Below are 17,631 nucleotides of genomic sequence, written 5' to 3'. Positions count from 1 at the left end.
ACGACTCATTAGGTACGTCCAGCCCCGCCCAGAAATTAAATCGACCCGGTGGTACGCCGGTTAGTATACGCTCCTGCTGTGATCCTAGTATGGTAATACACTTCTTGCCCACCCCGTGTCGTCCACATCACGTGTCCTGTTGACGTCGTCTCGCTGCATCACCCTCTGCTAAATTTACGTTCGCGCAGCCTTTTTCAGTTCTTTAATCGCTTTTGACTTTTTTTATTCGGTCGTTAAACCGACGTAAAGTACTATACCTCTTTCGTTTCGACTCACGTCCTAACCATTTTTTACTTTTATTGGAAGTCTTCGTCCAAAAAAAAAACGTGAGTCTAATTAACAGTCTCCACCTCTTCAAATCTAACTCATTTTCAATGGTTCACATCCTTATAGAAGCCAATGTTATTTTTCAGGACGTAAGTTTTACATTTATTTTCATTTTTCATAATCGTAGTTTTATATGATTTTCATGGTGGACGTCTCCCTAGGATCTAAGTCCACAAGAAAAGGGGGTATCTCTGGGCGGAGCGACGTGTAATAGGGAAGTATTTCTATACTAACCCCACGCGGAATTTTACACATTGTGTCACCTGTTATTTGTAAGGACCACGTGCGAGGTTGTAGTCCCTAGACGTCGTATTTTGAGGGAGACTTAGTTTGGGAGTTGCCATCCGGATCGGATATCGACTATGGAGGAATTTAATCTTATTTTCTGTAATGAAATGCCGTCGGTCTCCCTATTAACTAATAATTTAATAATTACACTGATTATTTTTCTCGTCTAACCTAATAATTCATAATAGAGAAACTGACCTACAGTAATGTAAACCACTTTTCGTGTATACTCAGCACAATTACTGAGCAAACTGGTTTCAAACTCCTGAAACTCTCCCGAACTTCGAACGGTAGGGACTGGGCGGCTGGAGATTCTGCTCTCCCCGACGGGAGTCTGCTCTTCTAGCGGCATCTCGCGATCGGCGTGTTGGAGACCCCTGAATTAAATTATCAAGTCACCTCAAGTCAGAAGGCTCAAGTCCAAGTCAAGTTCCAAGTCATTGGTGTTCAAGTAGCAAGTGTTTTGTGATTTTGTCAAGTCGAGTCTCAAGTCATCAAATTGACGACTCGAGTCTGACTCGAGTCCAAATCATGTGACTCGAGTCCACACCTCTGGTGTGTGCTGTACACAGAAGAGGCAGCCAAACAGCCAAAGATCAGGAGAAGCAGCAAATCACCTCAGCTACAAAAATCCAGCAAATTAAGCAAAGCTTTTGACGACACGATTGAAATTAAAACAAGTTGCTCCTCTGCCGTCTCTCCAATTAATTTTCATACAAACCAATCCATGAGAACCCACAAAGAAGCAACACAATACATTTACAGGAAGCGATGTAGCCCAAAATAAAACGTAGCCGCCTCCCCAAACAAACAGCGCAGCAGCTTTAACATGTGCAGCTAAATCTAGGGTTGTAGGACTGTCGTCATCTTATTGTGCTTCGACACAAAGCTGCAGCTGGACATTTGGTGCCAACACAAAACTGCATCAGAGGGCGGGGGGCCGTCGTACCTGTTGCAGTGCACCAGACAGGTGGAGCCACTGCTACGGCCGATGTGTCATCTTTAGTTCCTGTGGTGAATAATATATGTAAGAGAAAAGTAACATACTAATAGTGTGGCAGTAACGTTGACTGTATTGGCATGGTGCTACCTTACAGGAAGAGTTCCTTTTCTGGGCTCATTTTGCACTGTAGTGCTCACACTTGTTCTGTTTAATGAGATGACCACCAAGAACATTCGCCAGAAAAACACTTGTGGATGAACATTTTCGCCTGTTAAGACCACTTTGGTACACTCTTCATTTGCAAACAAAGGAAGCGATCCAACTTTCATCAAAAAGCAGACACCCGAAAAGCTCAACTATCCCAAACTAACCAAGTTTAATCCATTTAAACCAGTCCTTGTTTCCACATTGAGTGAAAGGACAGAATAGCTGGGATATTCACAACAACATCTCATCTACGACTTCCCTTCTTCCTGCCAGACAAATGTAGTCAATAAATGATCAAAAATCAAGATAAACATCACAAGTGAGACCATAAACATCGTCATTACACATCTTCAATACAAATGCAGTTATTTTTTCTTTTTCAAGTATTGAAACAAACTGGGCCACCACATTGGAAAACATTGAAAAAAGAATGTTTGCAAATGGATCAAAACAAAAACTGACGGATGTCACAGGAGATGAGATGAGCAACGCGTTAACCCTTCCTCTGTCTTTCAATAAGAGCTGATCCTTGTTGAGTCAGCTGTGATTGAACCATATTGACCCTTCAATCCACAAATTAGAGGTGGTGTTGTGAAAGAATAATCACATAAGTGTTAATGTGCTGTTGGTGGCATTTTAACAATGAGCTTTACTCACATCCTCTACAATGACGGCAACAGGTGTGTTATTTACGTAATTACCGTGTACACATGCACCCACACACATCCATCCACTGGAGAAAAATTGAAATTAATTACTGGGTAATGGCGATCAATTAACAAAATGGTATGAGGGATGTGAAACAGGGTTCCCACTCTTGGCTCAAAGCAAACTTTCATCGGAAGGCTCTTTCATTTGAAAGGAGCCCTATTCTGATCATTTTCAGGTTCATATTAGTATGTAGTGTCTCTCCTGGGACATGTCTCCATGCTTTAATGTTCAAAAAGCTCTTTATTTGTCTCGTACTGCCTGTGCTGCAGCACCTCTTTTCACCCTCTGTCTGAAACCAGAGCCCAGTGTGCTCCGATTGGTTAGCGGCCGGCTCTGTTGTGATTGTTCATCACGTACAATGTGTTGGAGCGTTAGCCAAAAGAAGCGCAAGTGTTACGTAGTGATGTCAGTATGAAAAACAGGATCCATTGTCTTCGGAGCCGCACCCATATTATCGGCTTCTGCTTCCTCTTTTGCAAGTCTTCAAACTTTAATAAAGTAAGACACTAAAGACAGCCTACAAACATATGTCAACAATGCACCACTGTATTGAAGTGCTCCTCCAATAAATCCATTTAGTAAATCGGGGCTTATATCATTTTTTCAAAATCAGACTTATACCTTCAACTTTCTTTTTCTACTGGCCCTGTAACAACATACTTTACTGAACCGTTATAATAGATATTCCACATATTTTACTGTATTTAATAAAAGGTGGTTAAATGTATTGTCTAATATCCAAATAAAAGCTGCAATTGGACGCTTGAATAACAACATTAATCCTATGTTCTACATAGCCAAGAAATAGATTTTTTGGGGGAAATCTGTCTGGTTAAATCCCCTAAACCATTACAGGAACCATGTCTCTTGTGTACAAAATATTAAAAAAATTAAAATCTACAGAGCACAAACAGTCAATTGCTTTTTGACCAATGCAGAGTCTCTGATTGAAAATGATCCAATGTTAATTGAATGCAGTTAACTGGCACGAGAGGTAAGAAAACACAGCTGTTTCCTACTGTAATGGAGGACAATTGGTAATTTGTCCTTATTTGTGGTTTGGTTATTTGTATTTTGGTTCAAATGAAAGTCTAAGAATATAATAAATATGAGGTAAAAGGCAGTAAAAGAATGATAATCACAGATGATTCCCTGCTCATTACAGGTATAAGTACTGTTAGGATGTATATTTCCTGCTACACTAATATGAGGTCTGTGTTAACATTTGCTGACATTCCCCGTCTTCTAATTTGTGGATATTCTAAAGATTACCAGTGGGAACCCTGGTTAGAAAGAGGATGTCATGTAGTGTTAGAAAGTAACAGTCCAAAGCATATGGATAAATAAAAAAAATGAATCATTAGAAAAAAAATGCCTGGAATGCTGGAGTGCCATGTGAAAAAAAAGGTCAAGGTCAAAAACAAAATTTTTGAAGACATGCAAGAAACAGGGAGGTGAAGTGGAAAAATACTTGAAGGAAGCAGACGTACCATTAGTCGGAAACTTTGCAAACGACACAGAAAATCGTTTTACTGCCGGCATTGACAACAACTCTGAGGAAATAAAAAATAAAAAAAATCACTAGGAGCCACAGTAACTTGTGCCATCATGTTGTATCCTTTCACTGTTCTTCTCTAAAGGTCAAACAGCACCTAGACAACCGAGTGGGTTTGAGAATCCCCTGAACTACCTGAAGCTACTGTTAGAGATGGCTGAAGATGTTTGAAGATGGCTGTGGGGCATCAATGGAGTAAGATGAAATGTTTGAACTTAGGAGGTGAAGAGTACACACCGAGGACTAGAACACTTGGAAGAAACCACCCCTATTTTCAGCCCCGCTTGAGCTCTAACCACGACAAAACATCCCAGTACATTTCCGTTCCGCCTCTGTGTCATATAGTGAGACAACAATACAAACTGAGGAACCTGACCCGGTTTAAGATGTTTCTGTATGGAAACACTTTAAAAGAAAATCACACCAACGCTACACTAACGGAGGAGCATGCTCTGAATCTCGACTGCATCGAGATTAGTGTGCTTCCTTTGATTCTTGAGAGGGATGTGGAACAAGATGGATGACAAAGACCGGCAGCGAGGCTACATGTGAGACAACCAGGAGCCGACTGTACGTCTGCATGATGCCACAGTGACACCTCCTGGACGCCATGACAGCGAACATCAGAGCTGAGCATGATAGATCCCTGGGTTCAATGTCGACCGTTGCTTTTCACATTCAATATTATTCAAAGCGTTTTTTGAATAATGTTTGAGCACAGTAACAGCACTAGCTTTCTAACTCCAACAGCAGAGGGGCTGCAAAAAAAATGTATGATGCGCATGTAAAACTGCTGTACGACTTGTGCTATTCATTCAGACTTTATTACATCAACTTTATCCACTTTATCATTATCAAATGTTTCTTGAATTGAAATGTCAGCAGCTAGCAGTCATTTGCCTAGTAATTGTTACTGGCTGTGATATACACATGGTTGTATTGCTGAACAGACTAATAGGAAGTCAGTGCAGCCAGGGTACATGCTAGAAAAACATGATTTGGGGAATGAGGGGAAGTGAACGCAGACATACTGATGAATAGTTGCTTTATACATGCAGTAGTTCTTATAAAAAATAAATAAATAATCAAAATGAATGGCTTTCACTAAAATATCTTAATAACAAACTCACTTAAAAGCGCAAAGTAAGATCTCCACTGCACAGCTAAGTTGCTGTACACAAATAGAACGTAATAAAAGAGGGAAGTCTCTGTAACTCAGCTAAAGATCCCCCTGACTCCACACACCAGGCGTAGATTTGAAATACTCTACAGACACCGACTCTGTGCTACTCTGGTGGCAAATTTTTCCGTCTAAATTGGTCAGCATGTATACAAACTGCTATACACCCATTTTTACTCAAAGTGGAGTGGAGAAAACAAAAGCATAAGATGGACAATCCAGTGGTTTTGGTGGCTAGAATGAATATGGATTCAAAGAAAAAATAACAAAAAATATAAAAATGAGGAAAACACATGTATGGGCATACATGATGTGTATTCCTGCTTAATCCTCACTCTCATAAAGCATATTCGTATTATCCAAAGTTCTACTGATGCTATTGATCACATCATCTAACCAGTACATCAATTCTAGTTCTTAGTAAATCTACAGAAAATATTTCTACAGGACATTTTCATGTGCCCAGTTTCACAATCTTAGGCTATTCTACGCGCTAGGACTAAGAGGAAGTGTATCTGTCACTGATCTGCTGTTGCCCTGTGCAGGATTGTGAAGGAGCGCGGTCTCAAACACGTACCGTCTTTGTAGGACAGACTGCCGGAGGAGAATTTTTTGCGATGTGCGCGTGCGTAGTCCTGCAGGTTAGGGGCGCTAGAGGACCCACCTAGGACAGTGGTGCTGAAGAGCCCGGCGCACTGAGAGCCTGCGAGGGGGCGGGGTGGGGGGGTTAGTCACCACTACATATCATGCTGTTACTCAAAACAACTATCCAGAGAGAGACAGAGAGAAAAAAGAGACAGAGAAACAGAGACAGACAAGCAAAAGAGGACCAGGCGTCTCGTACAAACATCTGTCCCCACATCTGGACAAAAGTTCAGCCACTATGGCAGGCAATGGGGGGTAAAGGAAAAATGCATCCTGAAATGTTTCACTTTTCCTTTGTGACTTTCTAAGTGCCATTTTGTAATCAAGTCGATCCACCTTTCCTCTTACTTTAAGTTATTGTTTTCCTTCATTTCCCAGGATGCTTTTTTGACATTAGTCCAAACCAGGAGCACAAAAGAGCAGCATAGAAAAGAGAAAATAGAGGTCAAAGCAACAGAATTAGATCTTAAAGTCCAATGGGTCTGTTGAACAGCAGTGCAAAACAGCAACCCCAAAAAGTGGTTGCCTCTGAAATATCTCTTTCAAAAAGGGGCTGACACCCAAACGTGATATGCATCTCTGATGTGTTAAACAGCTGAGACTGCAGCGTGTCAAAGGGGGGGAAATGATCTGAGGATCTGCGGCAGTGTAATGCCTGTCTGTACGCAGCTGCATAGATGTCGACACTTCAACTCTGAATATAATTACACGTCTTAGCATATAATCGGATCATGCCACTGATGCACATATTTCATGATCCTAATCACTTTAAACTCACGTCAATAGAATGGGGGAAAAATACATTAAAAAAAAAAATCGCAAAACTAACTTCCCTATTGTGACCATTAAAATAAAAAATAAAAAATCTGAACACTGTCGCTGGTCGTTACATTTTAAAAGAGATTCCCCATTCAAGAGCAAACTGGACCATGGTACTTACGAAACTGTTACGGTCAGATATAAGACGTTTAATGGAATACTTATTTAGATCCCAAAACAGGCTGAAAATTAAGCCACCGCACCATTAGTCATTTCCATTGTATGTTGAGAGTATGACAGGCACATTCATTAGCAGACACATATACATCCCCATGTGGAGACATACTGTAAACACCAGCTGCTTACATGCACCCCCCACACAGTGAAAACAGACCTCTTTTAGGTCTTAGATTATTAGGGGTGTCACAACTTTGATTCTAAATTGAATATCAACTACACATTTGATAACGTACAACATAAGGGTGCGTGAAAATGTAAATGTACATAGTTCAGTGATCTGTTGATCTTTACAAATCTATACCATAGAATAGAAAAAGGTTTAAATAGAAAATCGCATTGTGACCACCCTAAAAATTACCGTTAGTGTTAGCACCCTCCCAGATCAAAAGTTCTCAAATGAAATCGGTCTGCCCGTCCCCATCCCTTTAATACAATTCCCACAGCCATCTACAAACAGTTGCCATGGAAACAGTGTATTAATACACTTACCTAATCCACTTTGCTTCATCTCGGGGGATTGACGTGAGCATAACGAGAAGAGGCGATAACTGCCTACTTTGGAGGAAGATGTCTCTGACAGAACCTGGTAGGACGCACGCACGCACGCACGCACGCACACACACACACACACACACACACACACACACACACACACACACACACACACACACACACACACACACCCCTTTAACAAATCTAAACAAATACATAGCTTAGAGTTGACCAGATTAGTGATTGATCTTTGATAGTAGCTTTTATAGCCATAACTCCTCAAGTCTAACATTAAAGAAACTGATTTCAGCTTCTGGTGAAAAGAGTCTGCTTCTTAGGTGTCTAGGTGGATGAGTCTGCATCACCTCCATGGATCCTGTCTTATGATTGCGTATGAGTGGGGACTTCCTCTGAATGGTGATTGGCTCAGACAGCGGCACGGCGCGGTCAGTCTCATCTCGCGAGAGGTCCTCCAGGCTGCCGGGATCCGTCTGCTTCTGCCCGTTCTGTGTGTTCAGAGAGAATAAGGAGAGCATACGCATGCTGCTATCTGCTGAACTGAAACACAGAAAGAACACTTCAACAGGATACTACCTGCCGGGCTACCTCTGCAGAAGCGGGCCTGAAGCCGAAGCCGGTCGGTGCGTTCTCCTCCTCCTCCACGCCTTTCACACCGGGGCTGAAGTGAAGCTCCACATGGAAGCGTTCCTCAGAGGCCAGATCCTATTGGGCGGGACAGCCATATTAGAAATATGGTCTTTATGTGCTTTTCTACAGATTTAAATATGATAAACCAATTGAATTACATTTGTTATGATGTGTTTAATTTGGTTAACATTTACAACAGCCATACAAAAACTAGCCTTTTAAAATAAATAAATAAATAAATCATGAAGACCAGAAAAGGAAGAAATTGCAGGTAAATTCGCTTCAAATAAGCCAAAACATTGTTAGCACTGGTGCAATAGTTTCAAATGACCTTACTCTTCCAAAAACTTCCATTTTTACTTTCCTTGCATTTAAAAAAATGACATTATATCAAAAACCTTCGGATAATAAAACAAGTTGAGAAGGTTTCAAATCTGGGTTGACCTTTTAGTTTTTATTTATATTTTTAAAACAAATACAAATGTATTCACGCACACACAGACGGACGGACAAATTGGAGATACCAGAAAGATACAATGTTGTGCCATTATGGCTATAGATAATAAAACATGATAAACAAACCAACAAAAACATTACCTTATTGTTGTCCTCATACAGCATGATGACAATCTGAGTCATGTAGTTGAGTTCAGAGACGGCGCTGAGGTAATCCATGGCACGCTTCCACTGCTGGTCGTTCTCCTCCTATCGAAAACAAACCTTAGTTTTCACTTTTACCCCATCTTAGAAACAGTTTCAGTTCAGTAGGATTGATGTTTCATTACTCACGTCGAGCAAGCCACCGTAGCGGAAAATGCTGAGCAGGGAGTGGACGTGACTCTCACTGGTGAAATACAAACGTGTCCTGACATGGCGCCCAGGAGACATCACCCCTCGAGAGTACCTGCAGACAAAACGCTATTGTACTAGATGCTTCAAAATATCAGTCATTCAAAACACTTTGCAGCCATCTAAACAGCCATCAATTTAAAGAATGCACTCACAGAGGGTGCAGCTTGTTGACAGACTCGTCCTCGTGGGTCCTCTGCAGGTCGAGCTGGATCTTTCTGACCAGTGGGAGGCAGTGGGTGTATGCTATGTCCAACTTCTCCACTCTATTTATGCCATATTCCTGCAAAAATAAACACTCATTTGATTAAAAAAACGCTACACAGCTGCTGAAAAGATAATACCTTAAATCATTTTTGAGTGTAAATTCCTTGCATCACGTTATATGGAGCAAGATCAGTGGTCTTAAAGAAGTCAAGGGGGACGCTAAGGAACATGTCAACAGTATCATGGACCAGCGCACAATAAATATGTCCAGGATTTCGACTTTTGTTTCGCATAGCAACTTCATTCTTATGTGTGCCTTTTACATTTGAAAGAATTTGAAACAGACAAGCTTTGACAGAAGTAAAATAAATAAAAAAACGTAATAATAAATACATGAGATTTATAAAGCGTTATGCATTATTATTAGCAATAAAGGCTTTATTCGAGATTTTTAGAGTTAGTTAATTTACTGTGATTTTATTTTTCTGAGAAAATCTCAAACCCCCCAGATATAGAACCGTCTCCTCCCCAGCTGGTCCTTCACCCCCCTCCCTCCTCTCTCACCTGTGGGATGACGATGTCGGCCAAAGCTCGAGACAGTCTGAACAGCTCCAGTGTGTCCTCCAGGCCCAGAGTGGCGTTGTGGATAACGTCGTACTTCACACAGTCGTAGATGTCTGGGATTTTACTGATGTCGTAGCGGCCGTTCTTCATGCGGAAATCTCTCTCGAGTTTGGACCAGCGCTGCAGCATCAGCTCCAGAGTCTCACTGTGGTACAGCTGCAGGTCTGGTGAAGGGAGAGAAAGAAGATCATTGGCATTGCATTATAAACCAAACTCTATTTCATTTTGATAGAAATGTGTTTCTATCGATGAGAGTTATCCTGCAAATACTTTTTAAGGCATCACCTTAAACAAAAGAAAACCGTTCATCTATACATCAATCAATTTGTATTTATATAGCCCAATATGACGAATTACACATTTGCCTCAGGGTGCTTTTCATTGCGTACAGCATTCAACACTCTGGGAGAGCAACAGAAGAGGGCTCCCTCTCCCAGGATGGAGAGACGTGCAATAGGTACTGTGTGTAAATTAAAAAAGATAATAGTGTACAACATTTCAAGAAAATGAAGACGGATCCAAGTGGATTTCAACATCTGTTAAAGTAGTTAAAAAAAAAAACCCTATATACTCTAAAAGCTCTATTTATGGCAGATTTTTGCTCACCAGCTGACTTGGGGTCCTCCATCCTTTTGCGGATCTGCGAGGTGAGACTCTGAATGAGGGCGTAGACCTGGTCACATGTGGCCACAGGGTTCTCCACAATCTTCATTGAATTCACCACAGAAGAAGTACAGGTTGGGGCCAGCTGTCACATGCACACCAAATGAAAAAAAAAAAGCACAAAAAGGTATTTAATGAAATCAAACAGAACAGATGCTGACCTTATAAGTGCAAGGCTGCTAAACCTTTGTTAATTGATATAATAGAACAAAATTAGGAAATATAATGAATGCTTAAAAGTTAGCTCAAGACCAGGTCATTGACCTTCTGAATGATCAAAGGAGATTTGGTCACAGACAATCAGGTTGTCTCTTAGTATTATTCTCTCATTCTAACTAGTACTGTGGGAGACATTAGTCAAAATACATTCTCTAATTTGTAGTTGAAGTTAAGTGAGATCACATTACTATTTGAAGAAACACTTTTGGAGGAGTAGCTGTACCGGAAAGATTTTTGACAAGCACACAAACATGTTTGCATCCAAGTATAACCACAACACGAGTCTGTGAGCGGATCAACCTTTGCAATGAAATGAATTCACTGCAGCTAGAATTTCCCCAGTGAGCTGGGTATTAGAACAACATATATTTAAAGAAAGGTATCACGCCTTGGTTATCTGGTTCAACATTGGTTATCCCAAGAATTACTGGCACGGACAGCCGTCCCATGTGTCCCAGTTTTTTCCTACTTACAAAAGAAGAACATCTCGGCCCTTGCCTCTCTATGATCTACAGACTGAACTCTTAGCTGCGTTTGTTAATTATTGTAATTAAGCTGAAACTAGCCACAAAAAAAGGAAATGACAAATGGCGCAAGACATCACATGCGCTTCCTATTTCAAAACAACAGGCTGCACACACAAGTCTGCAGTTTAATACGACAGTGTTTCTCAATGTTGTTTTCCTCCCTACCTTGTCAGGCGCACATAAAGCAGTCAGCTAAGGGTGTTGTACACAGTTTGTTATCAACAAAAACACGCCTGTTTGCTATCCTAGCTGCAAAGTGGTGGAACGAGCTCGCAGAATAAAGACCCAGCGGTTTAACCTTGACAAATAATAGTTATCATTTCTGAATCCACTTAATGTAATACGCTTTCGATAAAAGCGTCAGCTAAATTCAATGAAATTGTAAGAGGACATTTTATGCTAATTTTCAGGTTTCATATTTGTAGGGATGGGTACGGAGCCCCGGTATTAAACGGGCCCCGGGGCTGAATTATTAAAGACCGTGGTACCATTAAGCTCCGACGTTAGCGGTCTTTTTATCGGTACTGGAGACATGTAAAAAATATATGTCATGTGTATTATTGCTACACAAACATTATATTGCAGTTTTAGTGTCGCCAACTCAGTTTCTAACATGCAAAAAGACTGCAAAAATGCTTCTATGATTATTTTTAGTATTTTCGATCTTTCTCCCCCGCCTGCTTGCGAGGGGGCGGGGCAGTTTACACACACTTAGCTGCTACATGCAGAAACACACACACACGGAGGAGACGGCGGAGAGAACGCGATCCGAGGTGTGGTTAAACTTTACCCGTCTCAATGCTCGTTACCAAAAGTGCAATAAGAGTTTAGCATGTAAGGGCGGTAACACAAGCAATTTGTCTAAACATTTAGCAAAAGTGCACCACATTCAGACGGAGGAATGCACCGGGTTCAACTGTCTTTCTAGTAGCTCCATCCACGAGTAACTTTTCCACGTCAGGTGTTATGTATGCTAGCAGCAACACAGAGTTAACTCAATTATACAAATATGGGTTAATGATTAGAGGTAACTGAGTTATTTATTTTGTTAGTTTTGTTCACAATTTGTTTAGTTAGTTTACCTTATTTTTTTCTCCAAAAGAACCGATAAAAGTACCGTTAAAAGACCGGACCGATAAGCGGAATCAATAAAAGTAGTAGTACCGTTAAAACCTTAACGATACCCATCCCTACATATTTGTATGTTGTGCCTCTACTGCAGTGTTTCTCAAACATTTTCATACCAAGGACCACTTAACCAATAAAAAAACACTCGTGGATCACCTAACTCCACAAATATCCAAAAACACATTGTTTTTTACAAATCGCCTGAAAATGGTACAAACAAGTGGCAACATGTGTAATGAAGGTGTTATCTGAGCTATATCATGCAATTGAAAGTGAAACTTAAGCTCGCTCCATTGCGGAGATATTCCCACGAGAGTGCGGAAAACTTAAATAAATAAATTTATTTCAAATGTGAAATTTTACCAATATACTCACGGGCCACTAGGGGGCACTCACGGACCACCAGTGGGGCGCTCATGGACCACCAGTGGGGCGCTCATGGACCACCAGTGGTCCGGGGACCACACTTTGAGAAGCACTGCTCTACTGTGACATTATTCCATACTCTAATGTTAAAGAATCTCTTCATTTTTCTCATACTGCCTGTGATGCAGCACCTCTTTTCGCCCTCTGTCTGAAACCAGAGCTCAGTCTGCTCTGATTGGTTAGCTGGCTGGTTCTGTTGAGATTGGTCGACTGCTTAGAGATGTCCCGCCCCTAAGCATTTACATGCAGAAAACATATATAACCGACTACAGGAAAGGGAAAAAAGCCTAATAGGGCCTCTTTAATGTAATCACCCTGTCGAAGTCCTCCTCGTTGAAGTCCCTGTCCTTCTGCAGGATGTCGTGCAGTCGGGCCTTGACGCGGTGCTGGCAGCTGCTCAGCGAGTCACTGTCGTTGTCTAGCAGCCCGTTCATGTTGGCGCTCTTCACCATCTGTACCAGGATGGGTGTCAGCTCCCCCTCCAGCGCCAGCAGACCCTGCTCACACACACACAGACACAATGAGGTGGTAATCTGTGGTGATTTGTTTTGGCAACATCTTTGATGCAAACATGATAATTAGATCTTTTGGTTTTTCACAGGGTGGCCAATACTTTGATATCTCACAAATAGCATGAGCTGTTTTACTGGGACAAAGAAAGAAATCACTGATATTTTGCAACACGACTGATTTTGACATTTATTTCTCCACTACAAAAATATACAGTCACACTTATTTTGCAAATAATATGTGACAGTTTAGTTTACCAATCAACAGCTAATGGTACTCAGCGGTCCATTGTCATAAAAAGAAAAGTTAATCTCTAAAAGGCAAAAATGAATTGTCTAAAAGTTTGCTGTACTTTGTAGAACACTTGCTTTCTTCTGAAAATATCTCTCCTTTCCTGTTTCCTGTTTCCTCCGTGCTGTTTTATTTCTATTCAACCGAGATGTTGACTCCAGCTTGTTTTACCTACTTTCTTTTCCATTCTAGACTCACACAGCTGAGGACAATATCATATAACGTATCTCTGTATGAAAAAAGTAACAGCTTAAAGGTAATTACAAAAGGCATTATTTATTTTTTGTATCAACGCTGACACCTAGCAACAGTGATGAAATGTCTATTTTGTATGGAGCTGTCAAAGAGTCCTGGAATTCTGCACACCTTTGCAAAAGCAGCGGCCGTCATCTGCACCCGGCCTTCATCGGACGCGTATATCTTCAGGTCGTGTCTGTAGGTGCTGTGTAACCGCAGTAACCCACAGCCTGGGAATCCAGCATAGTCTCCTACAGAAACACATTGAAGACAACAATAACATGAGTAAACAGACACAGACCTTGCTGGTGTAAAAGTCACTGTAAACTATCTGCATTTTTGTGAGTAATTAGCACAGTTACTGAAAAGATGACCCCACCTTGGTAGGAAATAACTCCCACCTAGGATCTTAAGAAAATACGTTTTTTTTAAACCCGTGACCCCTCGGTAATGGGCTAAATTTTCCTGTGATTATTTGCTCTGCTTTAATGAAGAGGGACACTTTCCTTGTCCAGGTTCCTTTGTTTACATCCCAGTCCTAACATCTCATGTTCTTTGGCGAAAGACCCTGGAATACCTTTACTAAATGCTTCAACTGTCTTTCTCTCCCCCTCCTCTCTTTTCTTTACAGCCAAGTGTTACGTAGTGATGTTATTATGTTACGGAAGTAAACAAAAGGGGGCAGGGGGGGAATGTGTCTTTAAAGCGACTTACATACACTCAATACCACAGACTTGCCTACAGGAACAGTTTGAGGTTAAGTGTTTTGCCAAGAAACACTTCGACAAACATGAGGAGGTGGTCAAAGGTGTTCTTTTCATTGAAATCTAGCAGAATTAAATACCACGTAACCTTTCTTTCCAGTAGGAAAACAAGCCATGTGTCTCACCTTGACCCCCGGGGTACATACAGCGGAAGGCCCTGCCCAGCTCCTCAGCCTGGACTCTGCCAGCAGGAGTCAGCTCTCCCCCCCACTTCAGCACCAGCAGCAGAGATGCACCCTCCTTACGCGTATCTGAAAATGCAATCAAAAGGACCCAGTATTCAGCATTTTGGCCCGTTTTAGCTTGAAAGCATCATATTTTGAAAAATGTGCCCTGATTTCTTCCTACCTTCTTCCTCACTTGAGGTTTTGGGCTGCCCATGGGGCAAGTAAGTTAGTTGCACTTTCCTGTTGATACCTGAGAAGTGGCCGTACCTTAATAAGCAAGGAAATAGAAATAGGTTCATTACAAAATTAAGCTTGGATAGATAAACATGATTGTATTACTTCTTCTACCTACAATAACAAAATCATCTTTAGTAAATTGCCATTGCTAATAGAAATGACGACCACTAACAATGTGATGTTGACTAAGAAACAGGACGTGCAGTTACAGGCTGGTAATCCCTTATCACAATACTAGAAAGGTTTTACAGGTCCTTAAGCAGTCATACATGTGCACAAGATATTAGGCTGATGAGTTCAGTAACTTGTGAGATTAGCTCAAGGACAATCACAACACGGACATAACGACGATCTTCCATATTGAGCTGAGAAAAACAATATCTTTAGATACCTTTTTTGAAGAATACATGACTGAAGTTGTGCATTTGTATGTGCCATGACAATCTGAGCCTTTAAAAAGGTTACATGAAGACAATAACCCCAATGTTTCTACTGCTCTGTTAACAGGACAAACACTGCAGCCGTAACTCACTGCACATCAAAGGCTCTTGAAAGTTGTGTATGGCAGATGGTGACCTTTTACAAACTCATTTGTCATAATAGGCAGGGAAGGAAGCCAAAGACAAACTTAGGAAACTCTCTTCCAACCACTTTAACGCAAAAGGAAGCAGAGCACCAGAACATGCAACTATGCATATAACCAAATTAATACCAAATCACTTCATCATTTTGTTTTACACAAATACTCAATTGAATACTCAAGTCTGATTGGTACTTAATGATTTGGACATTTCAGAGGGTGTTTATACTCGGTAACAGACCACTGCTAGGGATAACAATACAGCTGTGGACAACAAACATTCGTTTTCATCCAACAAAATCCCTTTGAATACTTTTTATACTTGCTGACATTAATTAATATAAAATAGGGTTTTTAATGGTTAATAAAGTGGCCCAGTTTGTTTGACTCACATTTCCAGAACAGTCTTCAGCTGCTCCAGTTTAGACTTCTTCTCTTCTATCTCGCAGTCATTGTCCTGTCCTAGTTCTGCTAACAACTGCCGTGTGATGTCCAGCACCTCCTGTTGGGTCAGAGCAACAAGCCGTCAGAGTTCTCACACACAGAGCTAATCACCCACAGGGAGCTGGGAGATTTGTGGTGAAGCTTTACGAGGTCAAACCTACTCAAATCAGCTTTCTCTGACTTATTGTTACCTGCAGTTGCTTTGGCTTCTTCAGCTTTAATTTCCCTGTTTTGTAGCCTCCATATTTTTCAAAAAGATCAAAGAACCTGCATGAATGAGAGACAGAGTATTCATTAACAGAACATATTTGATATATCTTTTCATTGAAAAGGAACCACAGGAACACAGGAAACCTACATTGGGTTGCGAACTTCCATCTTCATCTTCTGTTTGGGCGTTCTGTCTCCATGTCGGATGACGGCAATGACACAGCGTAGCTCCATCCTGAAGAGTGCAAGAGTGAGTTGATGTCAACGGTAACATCCAATTAATATGCTCTTCTTAGGGCAACAGAAATATCAATAAATGATAAAATAAAATAAAAATGTATCCTTCAATTTCAGTTACGAGCAGTTCAGCTAGTAAACTGTACGCAATGTTATCTCTTTAACCATAAGCACCAGTAATGACAAACAGATGAGAATGCTGCGTGGGGTCTGGGTGCTGTGTTGGCGGAACGTTGCGGGGCTCGCTGCTCCGCCCTTTGAGGCTNAATTCCATTGTTGAGGTCTACTAAAATAGATTTATACTGTGCAATTTTCCAAACTCACATTGCTTCCTCATACAGCATCTCTGTAAAGTATGTGTATCTCTCTGGAGATACACATACTTTACAGAGATGCTGTATGAGGAAGCAATGTGAGTTTGGAAAATTGCACAGTATAAATCTATTTTAGTAGACCTCAACAATGGAATTATGATCAGTAGAAATGGCCATGACATGGGCCCTTTAAAATCCAAAGCATAAATGTGAAGCGAGGTAATTAATATCCGCATCAAATATGTCATGTATTAAGTAATATCTAAAAGTCCCCCAAAGAATACAAATTGTATTAAAGTGATTTATTGTTGAGGGATTTATTGAGGTTATTTATAAGTCATACAAGAAAATGTTAAACGTTGCTGCGTTTACTGTTTTAATCTTTTATTTTTTTGGGAAACAGACGTTAACATACAACATTCACTGTGTATGTATTTCATTGTGCACTTCTTGTGTGTGTGCATGTGTGAAAGTTCAGATGATTTATTCATGAAGGAAAAAGGCCGTTTCTGGTTAGCCCTTGCTGCTTCAAAAGTCTTTGACAGAAATAAAAGAAAATATATAATTCATGTGCCAATACAATTTCTGTATTTTATTGTGTAGAAAAGTGGAGTGATGTCTTTTGATGATGATCTATTATGACCCTGCATTTAGAACACATACGTTTAGTTATTAAAGTAGTGAGAGAAAGCCTATAACATTTACAATGGATATTGGGTTGATAATGGTGTTGCCTACACACCATCAACAACCCTCTCCAAGTACCTGCTATAGACTCGCAAGAAAATTGAGAGATTTATTAATGCTGAAAACACGCGTAAACTTGCCAATAACGGGGCTGATCACTCTTGTCTTCCCCCTCTTCTCCTCCCTAGCCTTTCAGTACAGGCTACAGTTACAGGCTGACGTTGCTTCCTTTTGTCATCCCTTCTCATCTTGTCCTCTGGCCATCCTCCCTCCCTACCGTTCTCTACATTCTCCTTTCTTATGTGTCCTTCTGCT

At 40.8% G+C, this 17,631-nt stretch overlaps 1 protein-coding gene across 1 annotated transcript; it reads right to left on the bottom strand.

The window, feature by feature from the left end:
* Nucleotides 1–1,103: 1,103 nt before the first annotated feature.
* LOC104941498 (inositol hexakisphosphate and diphosphoinositol-pentakisphosphate kinase 1-like) lies at nucleotides 1,104–17,554 on the bottom strand. The gene is made up of 19 exons (XM_010766603.1): nucleotides 17,529–17,554; nucleotides 16,227–16,313; nucleotides 16,060–16,135; nucleotides 15,817–15,926; nucleotides 14,789–14,874; nucleotides 14,566–14,691; nucleotides 13,806–13,927; nucleotides 12,953–13,135; nucleotides 10,282–10,423; nucleotides 9,616–9,839; nucleotides 9,000–9,127; nucleotides 8,785–8,899; nucleotides 8,593–8,700; nucleotides 7,942–8,070; nucleotides 7,713–7,853; nucleotides 7,345–7,438; nucleotides 5,789–5,914; nucleotides 3,967–4,029; nucleotides 1,104–1,624 (listed from the first exon to the last, which is right to left on the bottom strand). Exons 1-19 carry the CDS (start codon nucleotides 17,552–17,554, stop codon nucleotides 1,479–1,481), a joined length of 2,232 nt encoding a protein of 743 aa, XP_010764905.1. The 3' UTR covers nucleotides 1,104–1,478.
* Nucleotides 17,555–17,631: the final 77 nt, after the last annotated feature.

This window comes from Notothenia coriiceps, unplaced genomic scaffold, assembly GCF_000735185.1.
Source record: "Notothenia coriiceps isolate Sejong01 unplaced genomic scaffold, NC01 NC01_scaffold00003414, whole genome shotgun sequence".
NCBI classification, from domain to species: Eukaryota; Metazoa; Chordata; class Actinopteri; order Perciformes; family Nototheniidae; genus Notothenia; species Notothenia coriiceps.
The sequence above is the reverse complement of the archived record's forward strand: the minus strand, read 5'-3'. Positions and strand labels throughout refer to the sequence as shown.